Consider the following 12,862-nt stretch of genomic DNA (forward strand, 5'->3'; position numbering starts at 1 on the left):
TGATTCGCAAAACTTCCACCACCTTCTCCATTCTATTGGTAGCTGCCACCCTTCCTTTTCTCTGGTGGCTCTTCTAGACCATTGCCACCTGTGTCTCTGCTGTTTCCTCTGCTGTCACCCTGGGCTTTCTGAGACAGACCTGGGATTCCCCGTCCTTCCCTTCCAAACCGTCCCTCTGTCCCTCTGCACATACTGCTCTTGAGTCTGGCAGTCTGTACCGCTCATTTTCGTATGTATCACATCCTTAAGTTTCTCACGATGGTAGAAAAGCAAGCTTCAGTTTTGTGTTTTAATAAACTAGAGCCAAAGTAATGGTGTTGCAAGAGTTTGTTAGTCTGTGCAGCCTTCCTGGGTTTGGTGTCCCTTACCACCAGAATGCCAGAGCTGTCATCTGGGGAGGAGGTGCCGAGCATCTGCAACTATACAGCCTCATGCATGAGGTTTTAGTGAAGCTGGAAAGGAAAATGCTGTTTCCTAGAAATGGGGCATTTTTGTTGGAAAGGAATTGTTTCAAGCAGTTTCCTGTCATGTTTTAATATTTTATAAAAATTAGGTCTTTTAAAGTGGTCTTACTTTGTGTAATTTATAACTCCTGGAAATTTAAAAAAGAAAAAAAAAAAAAAAACCACCCATACAATAATGTTGGCAATAATTTTGAATGCTGTGAAAACTGAGTATTTTAATTGACAAAAACTCTTTGTAATGTTGGATAGGACTTTTCTTATTTTTTAATTTCCTTCTCCATCCCTACCCAATTCAGGACTAGGAAAATGTCAAGAACTCATACTCACTGAGCAGAAATTGCTTTCCCATGAAGATGTCTTTGCCAGTGCCTGCAAGTCAAGGGCCCTAGAAATTGACTTGCAATGCCTAGAAAGAGCAATTGTACCAAGCCTGCTAGTGCCTGGGTAATGCGATGTATTTTCGGGGACAGCAGAGGGAGTGCTTTCTGTTAATGAGCTACGGATATACAAGCAGGGCTTTCCACGGAATAATTTTGTAACAGGGATAATTGAGCAGTTAATCAAGAATAGCAAACAAGGGCTCCATGGAAGCCCAGTTTACAGAGAGGACAAAATTGCCCTATTTTTCATGTGGCTATCTCAGTATTATGGTTGATTTTCTTTATCACCTGCTAACAGTCTTGGAGAATGGTTATTAGTTTGGAATTTCTACAGTTAATCTGGTAGTTCAGAAGAAGCATTATCACAGCCTCCCATAAGAAGCCCATGTCCCTGTAATGGACAGGGGACTCCGCAGCAAACAAGGCGTTATCTGCAAACCACCATCCTTTTTCCCAGCAAACTGGCTGATGGGGGTCTCCTGGCCAGCAAGCCTTGCTGCCTGCAGCAGCTAATGCCCTTTCTGCCCTTCTGCCTGCTTGAAGATGACAGTGGCAGGGGCATTGGGGTTTACTCTTCGTGGCCCTGATGTCCCTCCATGTCCCACATCTCAGCTTTTCCTGGTCTTGCTGCAGCATGAGATTGTGGAAGCCCACAGATGCAAAGCTTTGTCTCTGTGGAAAGAATAAAAAGTAAGAAGGGAAAGGATTAAGCTGCTGAAAGGCATCCAGTTTTGCTGTGTGGAGGCACAGCTCAGCCACATACTGCTTTTGCAGGTTGTGGGGGGAACAGCCCTTCCTCTGCCAACTTTTTGGCAGTCCCCCTGTCCTCAGGGTTGCGTGACCCATTGCCAGTTTTTAGGTATTCATCCTATAGCAATATTTACTGCTAATAGACCCTGGGTGTGTGCTGAGGAGCTCTTGTACAGGCTTTTACCTCCCTTTCTGTTGGAGGCTGAGCTTTGTTGCTCTGTTAACCAGCACAGCAGCTGAGCGAACACAACATAATGTTCATGAATTATTGCAGGCAATGTCCATGTCCTCCCCAGTGGTGTGTGGCAGGGTCATCTGCTCTTCGCTATTCTGGTCTACCCAGGAAATCTCTTTCAGTGTCTATTTTTGCCTAGTATTTTTGCTTTACATCCAGTGCAGTGGTGACACATTGGTTATTTGAACATAATTCAGTATATAAAAACAGCAGTAACTAGGAACATTGCTTTCTGCGTGGCCTTGAGTGCTGAAGCAAAACTCACCTGACCTGAATGGGTGTTTTTCCAACAGAACAGGCTTCAGGTTTTTGGCTGAGACTTTTGTGAGCATTTTGCAGCCCTAGTTCACTGGAAATCGACTTTAGATGTATAATCTCACAAATGTCTGTGCTGCTGCCAGATTTCAGCAGTGGTGGGATAAGCACGCTCTGGAGTGCCCATCAGCACCTCCATGCTCCCACAGTCATGCTGGGAACACTTTGAGGCTCAAGTGGAGGGTCCTTTCACTGTGGTGGGAGGTCAGAGATGGAACACGCTGGCTCTGACTCACTATTTCCTCATGACACTACAAATCTGTTCCTTACAGTATATTTTCAAATTCTCTTGCCATTCATGGTTTAAAGGCCTTGAAAAAGCTTCTCTTAAGAGTGATTTTGCATTACCTAATAACTCTTACCATTAGGAGTTTCTCAAATTGATATTTCATTTATAATGTGGTAGCTGCTGTGAAAACAGAGGAAGCTACAGTCCCAGCCCTACAAAACTGTCAGTCTAATAATTTTAATTATGAAGGTGCTATAAAATTCAGCTCCCACAGCTTCCTTCCAGCTGCTGCTGCCCCGGACATCCCTGGCAGGAAACCTTGTCCCCAGTATCAGAAGCAACTGGAGCTCAGGCATCTTTGACCCACATGGTGTACCTCATCTCGGGACATATTGCCGTGTCCCCATGTCGTCATACTCAGTGTGCCCGTCTCCTGTGATCGCACACAGCTTTCTCTGTCAGTGTCGGACAAGAAGAGGAAATGGTAGCTAACACTCTAAACAATGCAAGTATGTGTCTGCATTTTTTTCTACCCCGATGCAGGTGATATTGATTGATCCATTAATGTAAATGTCTTTGCTGTTGTATGTTGCTTTTCTTGTTTATTAATCAAAATAATGCAAAATGAGGGGAAAGTAATTTTTTAGGAAAAAAATGAAATACAATCAACAGTGATTGAGTACAGCCTGCTGGAATGTAATGGGGCTGTCTGCCACCCACTAGACATGAGGTTACCCACAATAACTGGGGAAAAAGTTGAAAAGCTTTATTTTGACATTTTGTATATACAATGTTTAGATTTTTTGTGTCCAAGCAGTGTTTCAAGGGAAGATTTCCCCAAATCTGTTTGTTTGGTTAAAAAAAAAATGCAGCCAAATGTTTTGTTTGTATCTACTGACACATTTCAGTCAACTGCAAATGTCTTTTTTGGACATGCAGGTTTTTGTTTTGCCTGGAAAACAAAATGGAAGGAAGCAACTTTAATTTGCAGGCACCTTAAAGTTATTTCTGCTGCCTCCAGCTGGGGAGACCTCCCTGTAGCCAGCAGCAGATGCAAAACACTGAGACATATACATAATATCTGGGATGCAAATACTCCCTCTGAACCAATTCACAGGTTGGAAATCAGGCTGGTTCTCAAGTGCCTTGGTGGATTGAGGCTTTAGCAATAACAAATAGCACTAAGGAGCAAAAATTATCAATTAAAGAACTCCTAATGAATCAAAATTTCAGCCTCCTGAGTTGGGAAGGCCAGAAGCTGAAAGGCAGATTAAAGAAGGTCTGAAATCCCCTTGTTCAGTGTTTTTCACTACATGGTAGCCACTGCTCTGTGCTGCTTGCATTTCCCTGTGTTTTCTTGGTAAAGCTGAAGAGAAGGAAACTACTTGAGACACTATTGCCAATCCTGTTCACTTCTATTACAAAGCAGTAGGGAGAATCCAGATATTTATGTTGCATGCACAGAATATATTAAAAAAATGGGATGTCTGGAAAAAATTGCCCTCTTTTAAATTGCTTGTAGTTACCTCAAACCTTGGAAATACTCATTTGTTTTCTGATACAGTTGGCAGATTTTGCTATGCAGCCTAGTATTGTGTAAGAACATAATGCATGTAGTAAAGGTGACTAACCCCTGAGAGTGTCTCCACTGATGCCAAGTGGCCCATATGCTGTCATAAACACTTTTTCTTCTTTTTTTCACGCTAATCACAAGAGCCCATTTTGGGTAGATGATCACATTAGGCTCATTCATTACCTGCTGTGCTGGTCTGTGCATCTGCAGTGCAGCATCTCTGCACTGAGCGTAGGACTACATCCCTGCGTGCTTTCTGATATTCCAAATTGTCTGTTTTGGGTATACAGATCTTCTCCTCTGTGCATCCTGGAACATCCTGCCAGAGAGATAAAAATTACTCTTAAAGGTGGCTGGATTTTGGGGGGATATGATTGTTGATAGCTGATATTAGTCTGTATGTATATCATCAAGAGAAATTCCTGAAGATTGATATTCGTAGCAAAACTATCACCCCTTGTAGCAGAAGAGAAAAAACTGACTGGCAGATTATCCTCTATTTTTATGAATAAATTTAAAATCTAACAAGAACCACAGGTGTGACGCACTAGTGAAATTTTACAGTGCCACTGCAACTTTAATCTTCACTTTTATTTTTCTTGAAAGTCTGTCTTTGTCCAAAAGCAAAATTTCAGGCCTAGGGCTACTGAAGACCATCTTTAAACTTGCCTTGTGATTTTGAGCAATACATCATGAGAGCAGTGATGTTCAGATGATACATTGCACTAATACATCACAAAAGCACTATCGCTCTCATGATATATTAGTATAATACACTATCAGAACACTATCACTGATGTATTACTCAAAAACACAGGTTTTAACCCTCAAGAATCATCCTCATCTCTAGGCTGAATACACTGAAAGCTGTGGATAATGATAAAAATAAGCAATTGCATATTCGGTTTCTCAAGGGTAAACTGGGAAAAAAAAGAGTGGTATTCAGACTATTTCATTAACTGGAACATCCTTGTGATTTCATTTTATTCACTAAGCAAATGTTTTTATGGATTGAAGCTAACACAATATAGATGTGTGAATTTTCTTACAAATAGCCTAAGAAAATATTTTTTTATTTTGAATTTCATTCTAGACTTGAGCTATGTTTTAAGAATATTTCAGTGAGGTGCATGAATTTCACGCGTGATTTCTACCTCATCAGGTTGAGTCAGGTGCAAGCGATCTCAATTCTGTGTAAGGCATTTGGTGCTGTTTCTGATGCACTCTGGTTTTTTTTTTTAAAGGATTTAGGCGCCATCTAAAAAGATCTGGAGATGCATAAATGTGATCTGTCACTCAGACCATTTTCTGCCTCTTCTCCATGAGGTGTTGGTTTTTTTTCCTGAAGAACTATTCTTGGTTGTGGTTTGTTGTGTTTTTTTTTTTTCAAAAGAGGGTGAAGGAGAAGGGGGAAAGATAAAAGAATGCTTTGCAATGTTGTAGCTGAACTTACTGCAGAAAAGCAGAGAGATTAGCATTTGCTTGATTTCCTAGTAGAGTATGAGTCTTGAGAATCTTGAATTACCCTTCCCATATGGTATGAAGAAACTGTCATAATCTCTTAACAGAAACAAAAAAATAATAATAATAACAATATATCAAGTTGGCAAGTCATATATTTGCTCTCTTGTCCACATTTTTGTTCCTTTTCTCCATATCTCATCAGTATTTCTGACAAAAGTGCATTGCCCCTCACCTCCCTCCCACACCAGGTAGCCCAAAGCTGCCTGTGCAGCTTATAGCCCTTAGCTCTGCAACCCCGTGAGCAATGGCCCTGCAGTCAGGAGAGTGATGCTCATGCTTCAGGCTCTGCAAAACTGGGCTTATAATTCTTGTACCTTGTAGGTTTGGGCCATTTATTGTGCTGGAGCTCGTGTCCCTGCAGGTGTGTGCCCCTAGCACCCTCGCACCACTGGGGCCTTCAGTCTGTTATATTTGGGCTACAGCCCCCTGGGGGGAAAAGCAAAACATTAAAGTCTTTTTAACCTTGTTAAAGACATTGCATTACCCATGCTGAACAGCCTAGTGTGTGTCCGTTAATGACAGCCTTTCTACCTACATGGTCTCCATTATGTACCATCAGTTCCTCTACCCCTCAGCCTGTGCAGCGCAGCACCCAGCCTGGGGCTGCCCACGCGAGCCCTCTGCCCACGCCTGCTACAGCCATGTCCCATCAATGGCACCTTCTTATTCTTGTCGGTTTTGAAGTCACAACCTGCAGCTCCAAGCTACATTGTCATTTCAAAGCTGTGGCTAAATACGTCTCTGACTGACAACTATGAATAATTCCACACAGCCCCTAAACTTCCAGGCATTTCACTCTGAAGCTCATATAATACAGCAGAGCTGCTCTCTCATGTTTTTCATCTTGAGTTGAGAGTTGAGATACAGTTATGGAACAGGTTAATGTATTTTCCTCTGAAAATAATGTTGTGGGAGCCCGTGCATGGTTACTTGTATGTGTGGAGAATAATGCTGTCAATCCAGAAAAGGAAGTAATGAGCTTGATAATCACCATTATTTTGTTTCACGTTTTCAGCATGTTCATGTCCATGTTCTTCCAAGGAGGGCCGGAGACTTCAGCAGGAATGATGATGTCTATGAGGAGGTAAGGGCTGCACTCCATTTCTGGTTCAGAGTCGGGTTTGCTGTTAGCAAATCACCTTAATGATACAGGCCCTGCCTTGAGTGGAGGTAGTTATCGGGATCTCTGCATCTTTATTGGTTGCAAAGAGTCTGATAGCACCAAACCCTACACTGGGATTTCCTTGTGAGCTCTAGGTCAAGCTGTGATTGCACAAGGTCCCAAGGGAGGATGTCTGTGGTAATTCAGTCTGTCACCACAAACAGAGCGAGATTACATCTCTACCAATAGTTGTATTCTCTTATTTTGGGGAAAAAGAGTGACCACACAGTTAGCCTGGCATTCAGGGAGCATGTCCTACCCTATCTGCCAGCCTGGGGTGCCAAACCTCCCGCTTCCAACAAGGGAAAACACAGGTGGCTCGTTGCAACTCAATCACAAATTGCCTTCTGGCCTGCTTTTTGTAGGGCTCTGCTCACGCTCTGGACAAATCACACTGTGGCCCCAAAGATAAAAATTAAAGTGCAACTAAGGATGTAGATGTAATATATGTATGTGTGCAGATTGTATGGCAGAGCTGGGGACATAAGCTATTCCAGTGTGACTGAATAACTGGCTTTTGTTTAAATGAACAATTGTACTAGCATTAACAAAAAGTTTCCCCCAGCTTGACAGCTGTCACAATGAGTTAATGAAAAAAATCTCACTATTGTTAGATTTACGGATGGTTCTTAGTGGGTTTGGTAGGATCCTCTCTCTCAAATACGACATCTCCTTCTCTTTCTGAAAGTAATTAATAGAAACTTGTTCAGTGCTACTGCAATACCATCTGCTTGAAGGAGAATTCATGACATTTTCTGCTTTTGTATTTTTTTCCTTTGTGATATATACATGATGACAACACCCCACTAGCAAAAAAAAGGTAGTGTATTTTAAAGTTTTCTAATGACTTAGCTATGTATAATCAGTGAAAAAGTTTATTATTGACCAGTTACATGAAGCATAGAGACTGAGAACCCCACTAATAAGGGTAAAACCTTATAGTGAGACTGCTGGGCAAGGAGATCAAACGAAAATACGTGATGGCCATCTTATGTGCTGCTGTAGTTAAGGCAGTTCAGTAAGGCAACTTGAAATTTAACATCTTTTCCTTTTCAAATGTGTTAAGTGGTTTTAGGTGCTGTACCAGCCCACAAACTCTGTTTCCATTTTTGTCTTATTTACAATTCCATTTTCTTCTTTTTTAACACATTTATTTCTCCCTTGTTATATGTAAATACAAACAGACAAAACTCTGTTAATGAACTAGACTATACGTTTAGAGTGGTTAAATGCAAAAGGGTGACAAATCGGTGAAAAATATTTTTATCTTGTCATTTTCAGTAACAGCAATTTTAGGTGTTGCTTTTAGCAGATACAGGAAGGAAAAATATTTAGACACAGATGTGATAATGTATCTTTTAGCAGAAGAATGTATAGCCTCAGAGTCTAACCAGCTATTCTTGAATACCACAGACCTAACTTATGCTTTTGTACAGACTGTAGCTGATAAAGATTTAATTTTTATTTTAGGATGCCAGGGAAAAAACCCACATTTGATGCTATAAAAAGTTTGATGCAAAGTTCTATCACTGGTTGGATTGGAGGATGGAGGGGCTTAAGCAGTGTGCTATCATAAGTGCATAAATCTATTTTGAAAAACACAAAATGGACTAATTATTGAAGATACAGCTAACTTTGGAAATAATTTAGAGCTTATGTCAGTAATGCAAAAATCTTTTGATATAATGCCTCTCCTTTGTACCAACAAGACATATCCCTTTGTCAAGGAGTTCTTTTAAAAGAATTAGGAAAATATGTATATCATGGTGGGGCAACAGGCTGAAAATCTATGAGGGAGAGAGTACCATTAGGTGAGATGTAGGTGCTGCAGAGAGCTATAAATCCATTGTCCATGAAATTTGTACTTAGGACAATGCAAAACCTCTTTATAAATGATGCCTTATTTCCATACATTTGAGTGATAGATAGAGTTGCAGTTTAGGCAGTGAAGACCAGCTTCCAAAATCATCTCAAAAGCCTTTTCCTTGTCGTATGTGACATGGGGGATAATCAGCCTCCTTTAAACAATTTGTGTAATTGTAAAGAACATCCAGGCTAAATTTTGTGTATTGTGGTGCCTGGTTTAACTGCCGCAGCTAAAGGCTTTACAGCTATTGGGTGTAATTTTCACAGATTCTGGGTCTCACCTCTGCTTCAACGCATCTATCACAAACCCCTATCTATCTGTAAATGCCTTTGAGCTCTCTAAGCTCTGCAGTTGTCATCTGTATATGCTAAGCAGATTGCTGACAAATCCCATTGCTCTGTCAATGTTTGACAGTGAAGGGAATGCCCAGATGTTGAGACATTGGTCCTCTTAGGAAACTTCTAGAGTTGAGACAGCTAGAAAGTACTTGCGGTCTCTTACCGTGTGCTTTATTCCTCCCATTTGGTTTGGGAGTGACCACCCACCTGACTGAAAAGACAGGAAAAAGCATATCAGGTTGGTCCCTGCTTAGTCTGTTTACTGGGCTCTGGTATCTTCAGGCTTTTGGCTATGAAGCTGTAACATAGCCTCCTCTAAAGCAACTTTTAAGTGTAGAGTCTACTTAAAGGTGGGTGAGGTATATCTTTAGCATTTGGTTTTTAACAAGGTTGCTGATGGGCACTAATGTATGCTGGTTTCTGGATATATATTTAGAACTTCAATACTGGAACATTGATTGTGGAAGGGATAAGAGGGACCGACACCTATTCCACAGCACCTTCTCTAAGGCACTTCTTGGTGGAATATGTCACTTAGTATTTTATGTTTTTGTACCTCAGTGCATATGAAAGAAGTCACTGCATGATTTTCTAAGACACAGAGGGAATGATTAATAATAAAGAAATCTGCATTGAATGTTTTAGATGTATTTCCTTTGCATCTTTGTGGGGCTATTTCTTGGGAGGCTATTTCCCAAGGGGTGTTAGCTATCCACCCTCTGGGCTCACCACAGTGAAAAGCTGAAGGTATGATTTTTCAGTTCTGACCTTTTCTTGCAGTTATTTGAAGCCTAATCCTGCAAGTGTGCACATGTCAGAGTTAAACTGGTCTTAAAGGCTTTTTTTAAAGGATCAGGCCCTTCATGTTTTACTGTTGCTGGATTACTTTTCTCATCTACATCTTGAGTAGTTCTTACTCATTGATTTACTTTTTTTTTCTTGGACAGTGAAACTGTAGCAGCTAAATATCAGGGAAACTTTTAATCAGAATACCTCTTTATTCCTCTGTGTTTTCTCTTCATTTTGAAATAGATTAATATTTTTACATTTATTAATCAAGGAACTTACACGAGGAACCAAGGAGTTGCCTGCTTTGAAGTAGATGAGTTTTTGCTATTGTAAGGGCATGTTCACAGTCACTGATAAGAATTTGGTATTAATGAACATCTTTACTGTAGAATGGCACCCTGTGTTGTTGCACTCAGCACAAGTGCTGCAGAGTTGTTGGAGGTCATCGTGTCCAAGGCGTTCAAGAACATTATCCTGAAATGTCTCAGCAGTTTCATACACTCAGGCATCTGTGGGCAGTCCTCATTCAGTGTGCGTTCAAAAAGTCCATAGCACAGCCTGTCCCTGGTCTCCACTGAGTGGTTAGCCATTACTGCAATATAAATAACATTCATCATCCTTTAGCTTGGCAGGTAATAGCCGTACTGGGCCAGAAGGTGTGGGGCTTCCTCAGAAAGGAAGACTGAATCAAAAGTCTGCAATACTGCTGTTATGAGTACTGACCTCAATAAGTTAATTTTGAGGCTGACAGACTCGGATGGGTGAGGGCAGCCTGGCCTCTCAGCAAAACCCTGAGCACCCCTGGCATGTGGTGATGTATTTTGCGGTGCAGAACCCTGTTCATCCCCAAACCCTGTGTTTCACTTGGTGGTTGCAGCCTGCTGTAATGGATGCGGTTGCAGCAGTGATGCACATGCAGGGCTGTGCATGCAGGGTAAAGAGTGCCCATCCCCTTGCCAGCTTTGCTTTCATGCCCACCTCATTTCCTCGCCTGTCTTCAGTTCCCAACCTAGGCAAGAGAGCACTGAAAATACTGTAAAAGGGGAAAGTGTGAATGAGAGAGGTTAGCCCAAACGCCTGTGTCTCCATCCCACGGCTGCCTGTCAGACCTGCATCACAGACCTCTTGTAATGAGCCTGGGTAAAACTTCCTAAGGTGAATTCTTCAGTAGCTTAGAGATTTTGTAAAACACAGAAACTAGCAAAAGAACTCAGTTCATGCTGTCCTCCTTCCCCTCTAGCATTCAGGCACACAGAGAGAGAGTCACTTAGGGAAAGATTTTGACTTAAGTGATCTCATTCGGCACATTATGTTAAATCATTTCAGCAAGAATACCTATTAGTAATCATTTCCAGTTCCAGGGAGGATGAAGGAGGCATTTTGGCATGTGACTCAAGAACCCGCTGGGCTGCTTCTTCAGGCTGGCAAAACAGGGGAACTGTGGTGAATTCAGAAGTTTAGTCAAACAAGCCTGAAGTTTAATTCTCCATGAGCGGCTTTGACTGTGACGTGCCTTTGCTCTGACTTGCAGACAGTGTCTCGTGTGCTGCTGGGCACAGAGCCTGGTGAAGGGCTTGAAACCTGCACAGCTGCACTGAACTGTTTGGGCTGCTTCCTACTTAAAGATAAGGTGTATAATGAAGAGATAAATAAGCCCTAATCCAGGTCCTGCTAGACAAAATGGAAAGATGCCCAACAGCTTCTGTGAGCATTGGATTGAAATATTCATGAAAATTAATGGCATGCAGAGCTAATAGGCTGTTCCTTGGCCTCAGAATTATACCACACCTTCTGGGAACATATTGTAGCCTGCTGGTACATCAGACTGCTGCATCTGAACTCCCTTGGGGCCAGGCTTTGCTTTCTTTGCACCCTGCATGGGTAAACCCATGGAAAAGGAGGGAAGCAGCACAGACTATAAATTGTTGTATTTTTTAAAAAAAAACCAGGTCTGTTTTCCCCAGGTACAAGTCTATTTCCCTGTCCTCTGATGTGGCAGCAAATAAATTCTTCCCCGTAGGCTGTGGATTTTATCCTGGTCTTGCCAATGTTGCTCTTTCTGACTGAGAGCATCCGAGGAGGTTCTGCTAGCCAAGGAACATAAGCCTTTCCCAGTTGCTTCATGAGTCTTGTGATTTTATAGCGACTCCAGCAGGGCAAGTCAGATTAACTGTGCGTGAATATTTCCAACTGAGAGTATTGCAGCAGAAGCTAGAACTGTGCACATAATTATGTTTTGGAGTTGTTAGCTGAACGGACAAAAAGACATTTTGAGTTGACATTAAACATTTTTTTTTTCCATCAAACAAATCTCCTTTTTGAGTTAAAGAGCATGATTTGTTTTCTGGACCATAATATTTTATCTGATTATGATTTGAAACCCCCCTGGAGACTGCTGGCATGCCCTGCAAGCTTCTTGCATGTGCTCAACCTACATATGGTAAAACTGACAAATTTGTCAGTAGGGCCCAGCAGGAATACTGGGAGACAACCTGTCATCACATATATCTCCCTAGAAGGAAACCCCACTATTTGTGGTATTTTCTGCCCTTTCCAACCCTGTGAGGCATTTCTTAATTTAATACCTGCAATCTCTGAGACCTTCCTGTATACTGCGTATATTGCTGCACTTATTTTAAGATAGCAGGATACCATAATCAGATCTGATTAAGAGCCATTTCGTTCACCAATATCTTCCATTGGATCTAGAGAAGTGGAATCAGCTCAACTATAGAACAAATTAGAAGTGGTTGGAAGGGTTCCCATTAAGGCAGCCATCCCTCATGATCACACACATGCCCTTTACACCTAGACTTTGTCTGGAAGGTAATGTACATCTGGCATTTTACATATCATCGTGTAGTCTCATTGACCTCTAGCCCGGCTGTCTATCTGCATTCCATCACTGCTCTTGCTGCTTCTTACCCTTTTCTACCTCAAGGTTTTCTACAGTCATTTTCCTCATAGGTAAAAAATATCATCTCCCAGAAATCACTTACATTTAGTCTATCATATAGCAGAGACAAATTATTGTGACCATTACAGAAGAACTCTTGGCCCCTTCTGTAGGATGTTTACCACGTTTACTTTTGTGTCCTTGATGGTAGTTCGTTGGCAAGTGACTTAGTGACGCAGAGCCTCCAACCAAAGACAAGTTGCTGATAAGGGGATTAAAATTAACATGGTTTCTCAGGACTTCTTATTCTGTCAGTGTTTGGACTTGCTTAGATGCTCAG

The 12,862-nt window shown here is 41.6% G+C and overlaps 1 protein-coding gene across 13 annotated transcripts in view; it reads left to right on the forward strand.

Annotated features, from left to right (window-relative positions):
- Positions 1-12,862, forward strand: part of FHIT (fragile histidine triad diadenosine triphosphatase) — a 627,817-nt gene that overhangs the window by 531,534 nt on the left and 83,421 nt on the right. For all 13 annotated transcript variants that reach the window (XM_064453593.1, XM_064453598.1, XM_064453589.1 and 10 more), the window contains one exon: positions 6,486-6,554. In XM_064453593.1, the coding sequence (XP_064309663.1) occupies positions 6,486-6,554 (69 nt within the window). The remainder of the gene's footprint in view (positions 1-6,485; positions 6,555-12,862) is intronic.

This window comes from Phalacrocorax carbo, chromosome 6, assembly GCF_963921805.1.
Source record: "Phalacrocorax carbo chromosome 6, bPhaCar2.1, whole genome shotgun sequence".
In the NCBI taxonomy this organism is placed as follows: domain Eukaryota; kingdom Metazoa; phylum Chordata; class Aves; order Suliformes; family Phalacrocoracidae; genus Phalacrocorax; species Phalacrocorax carbo.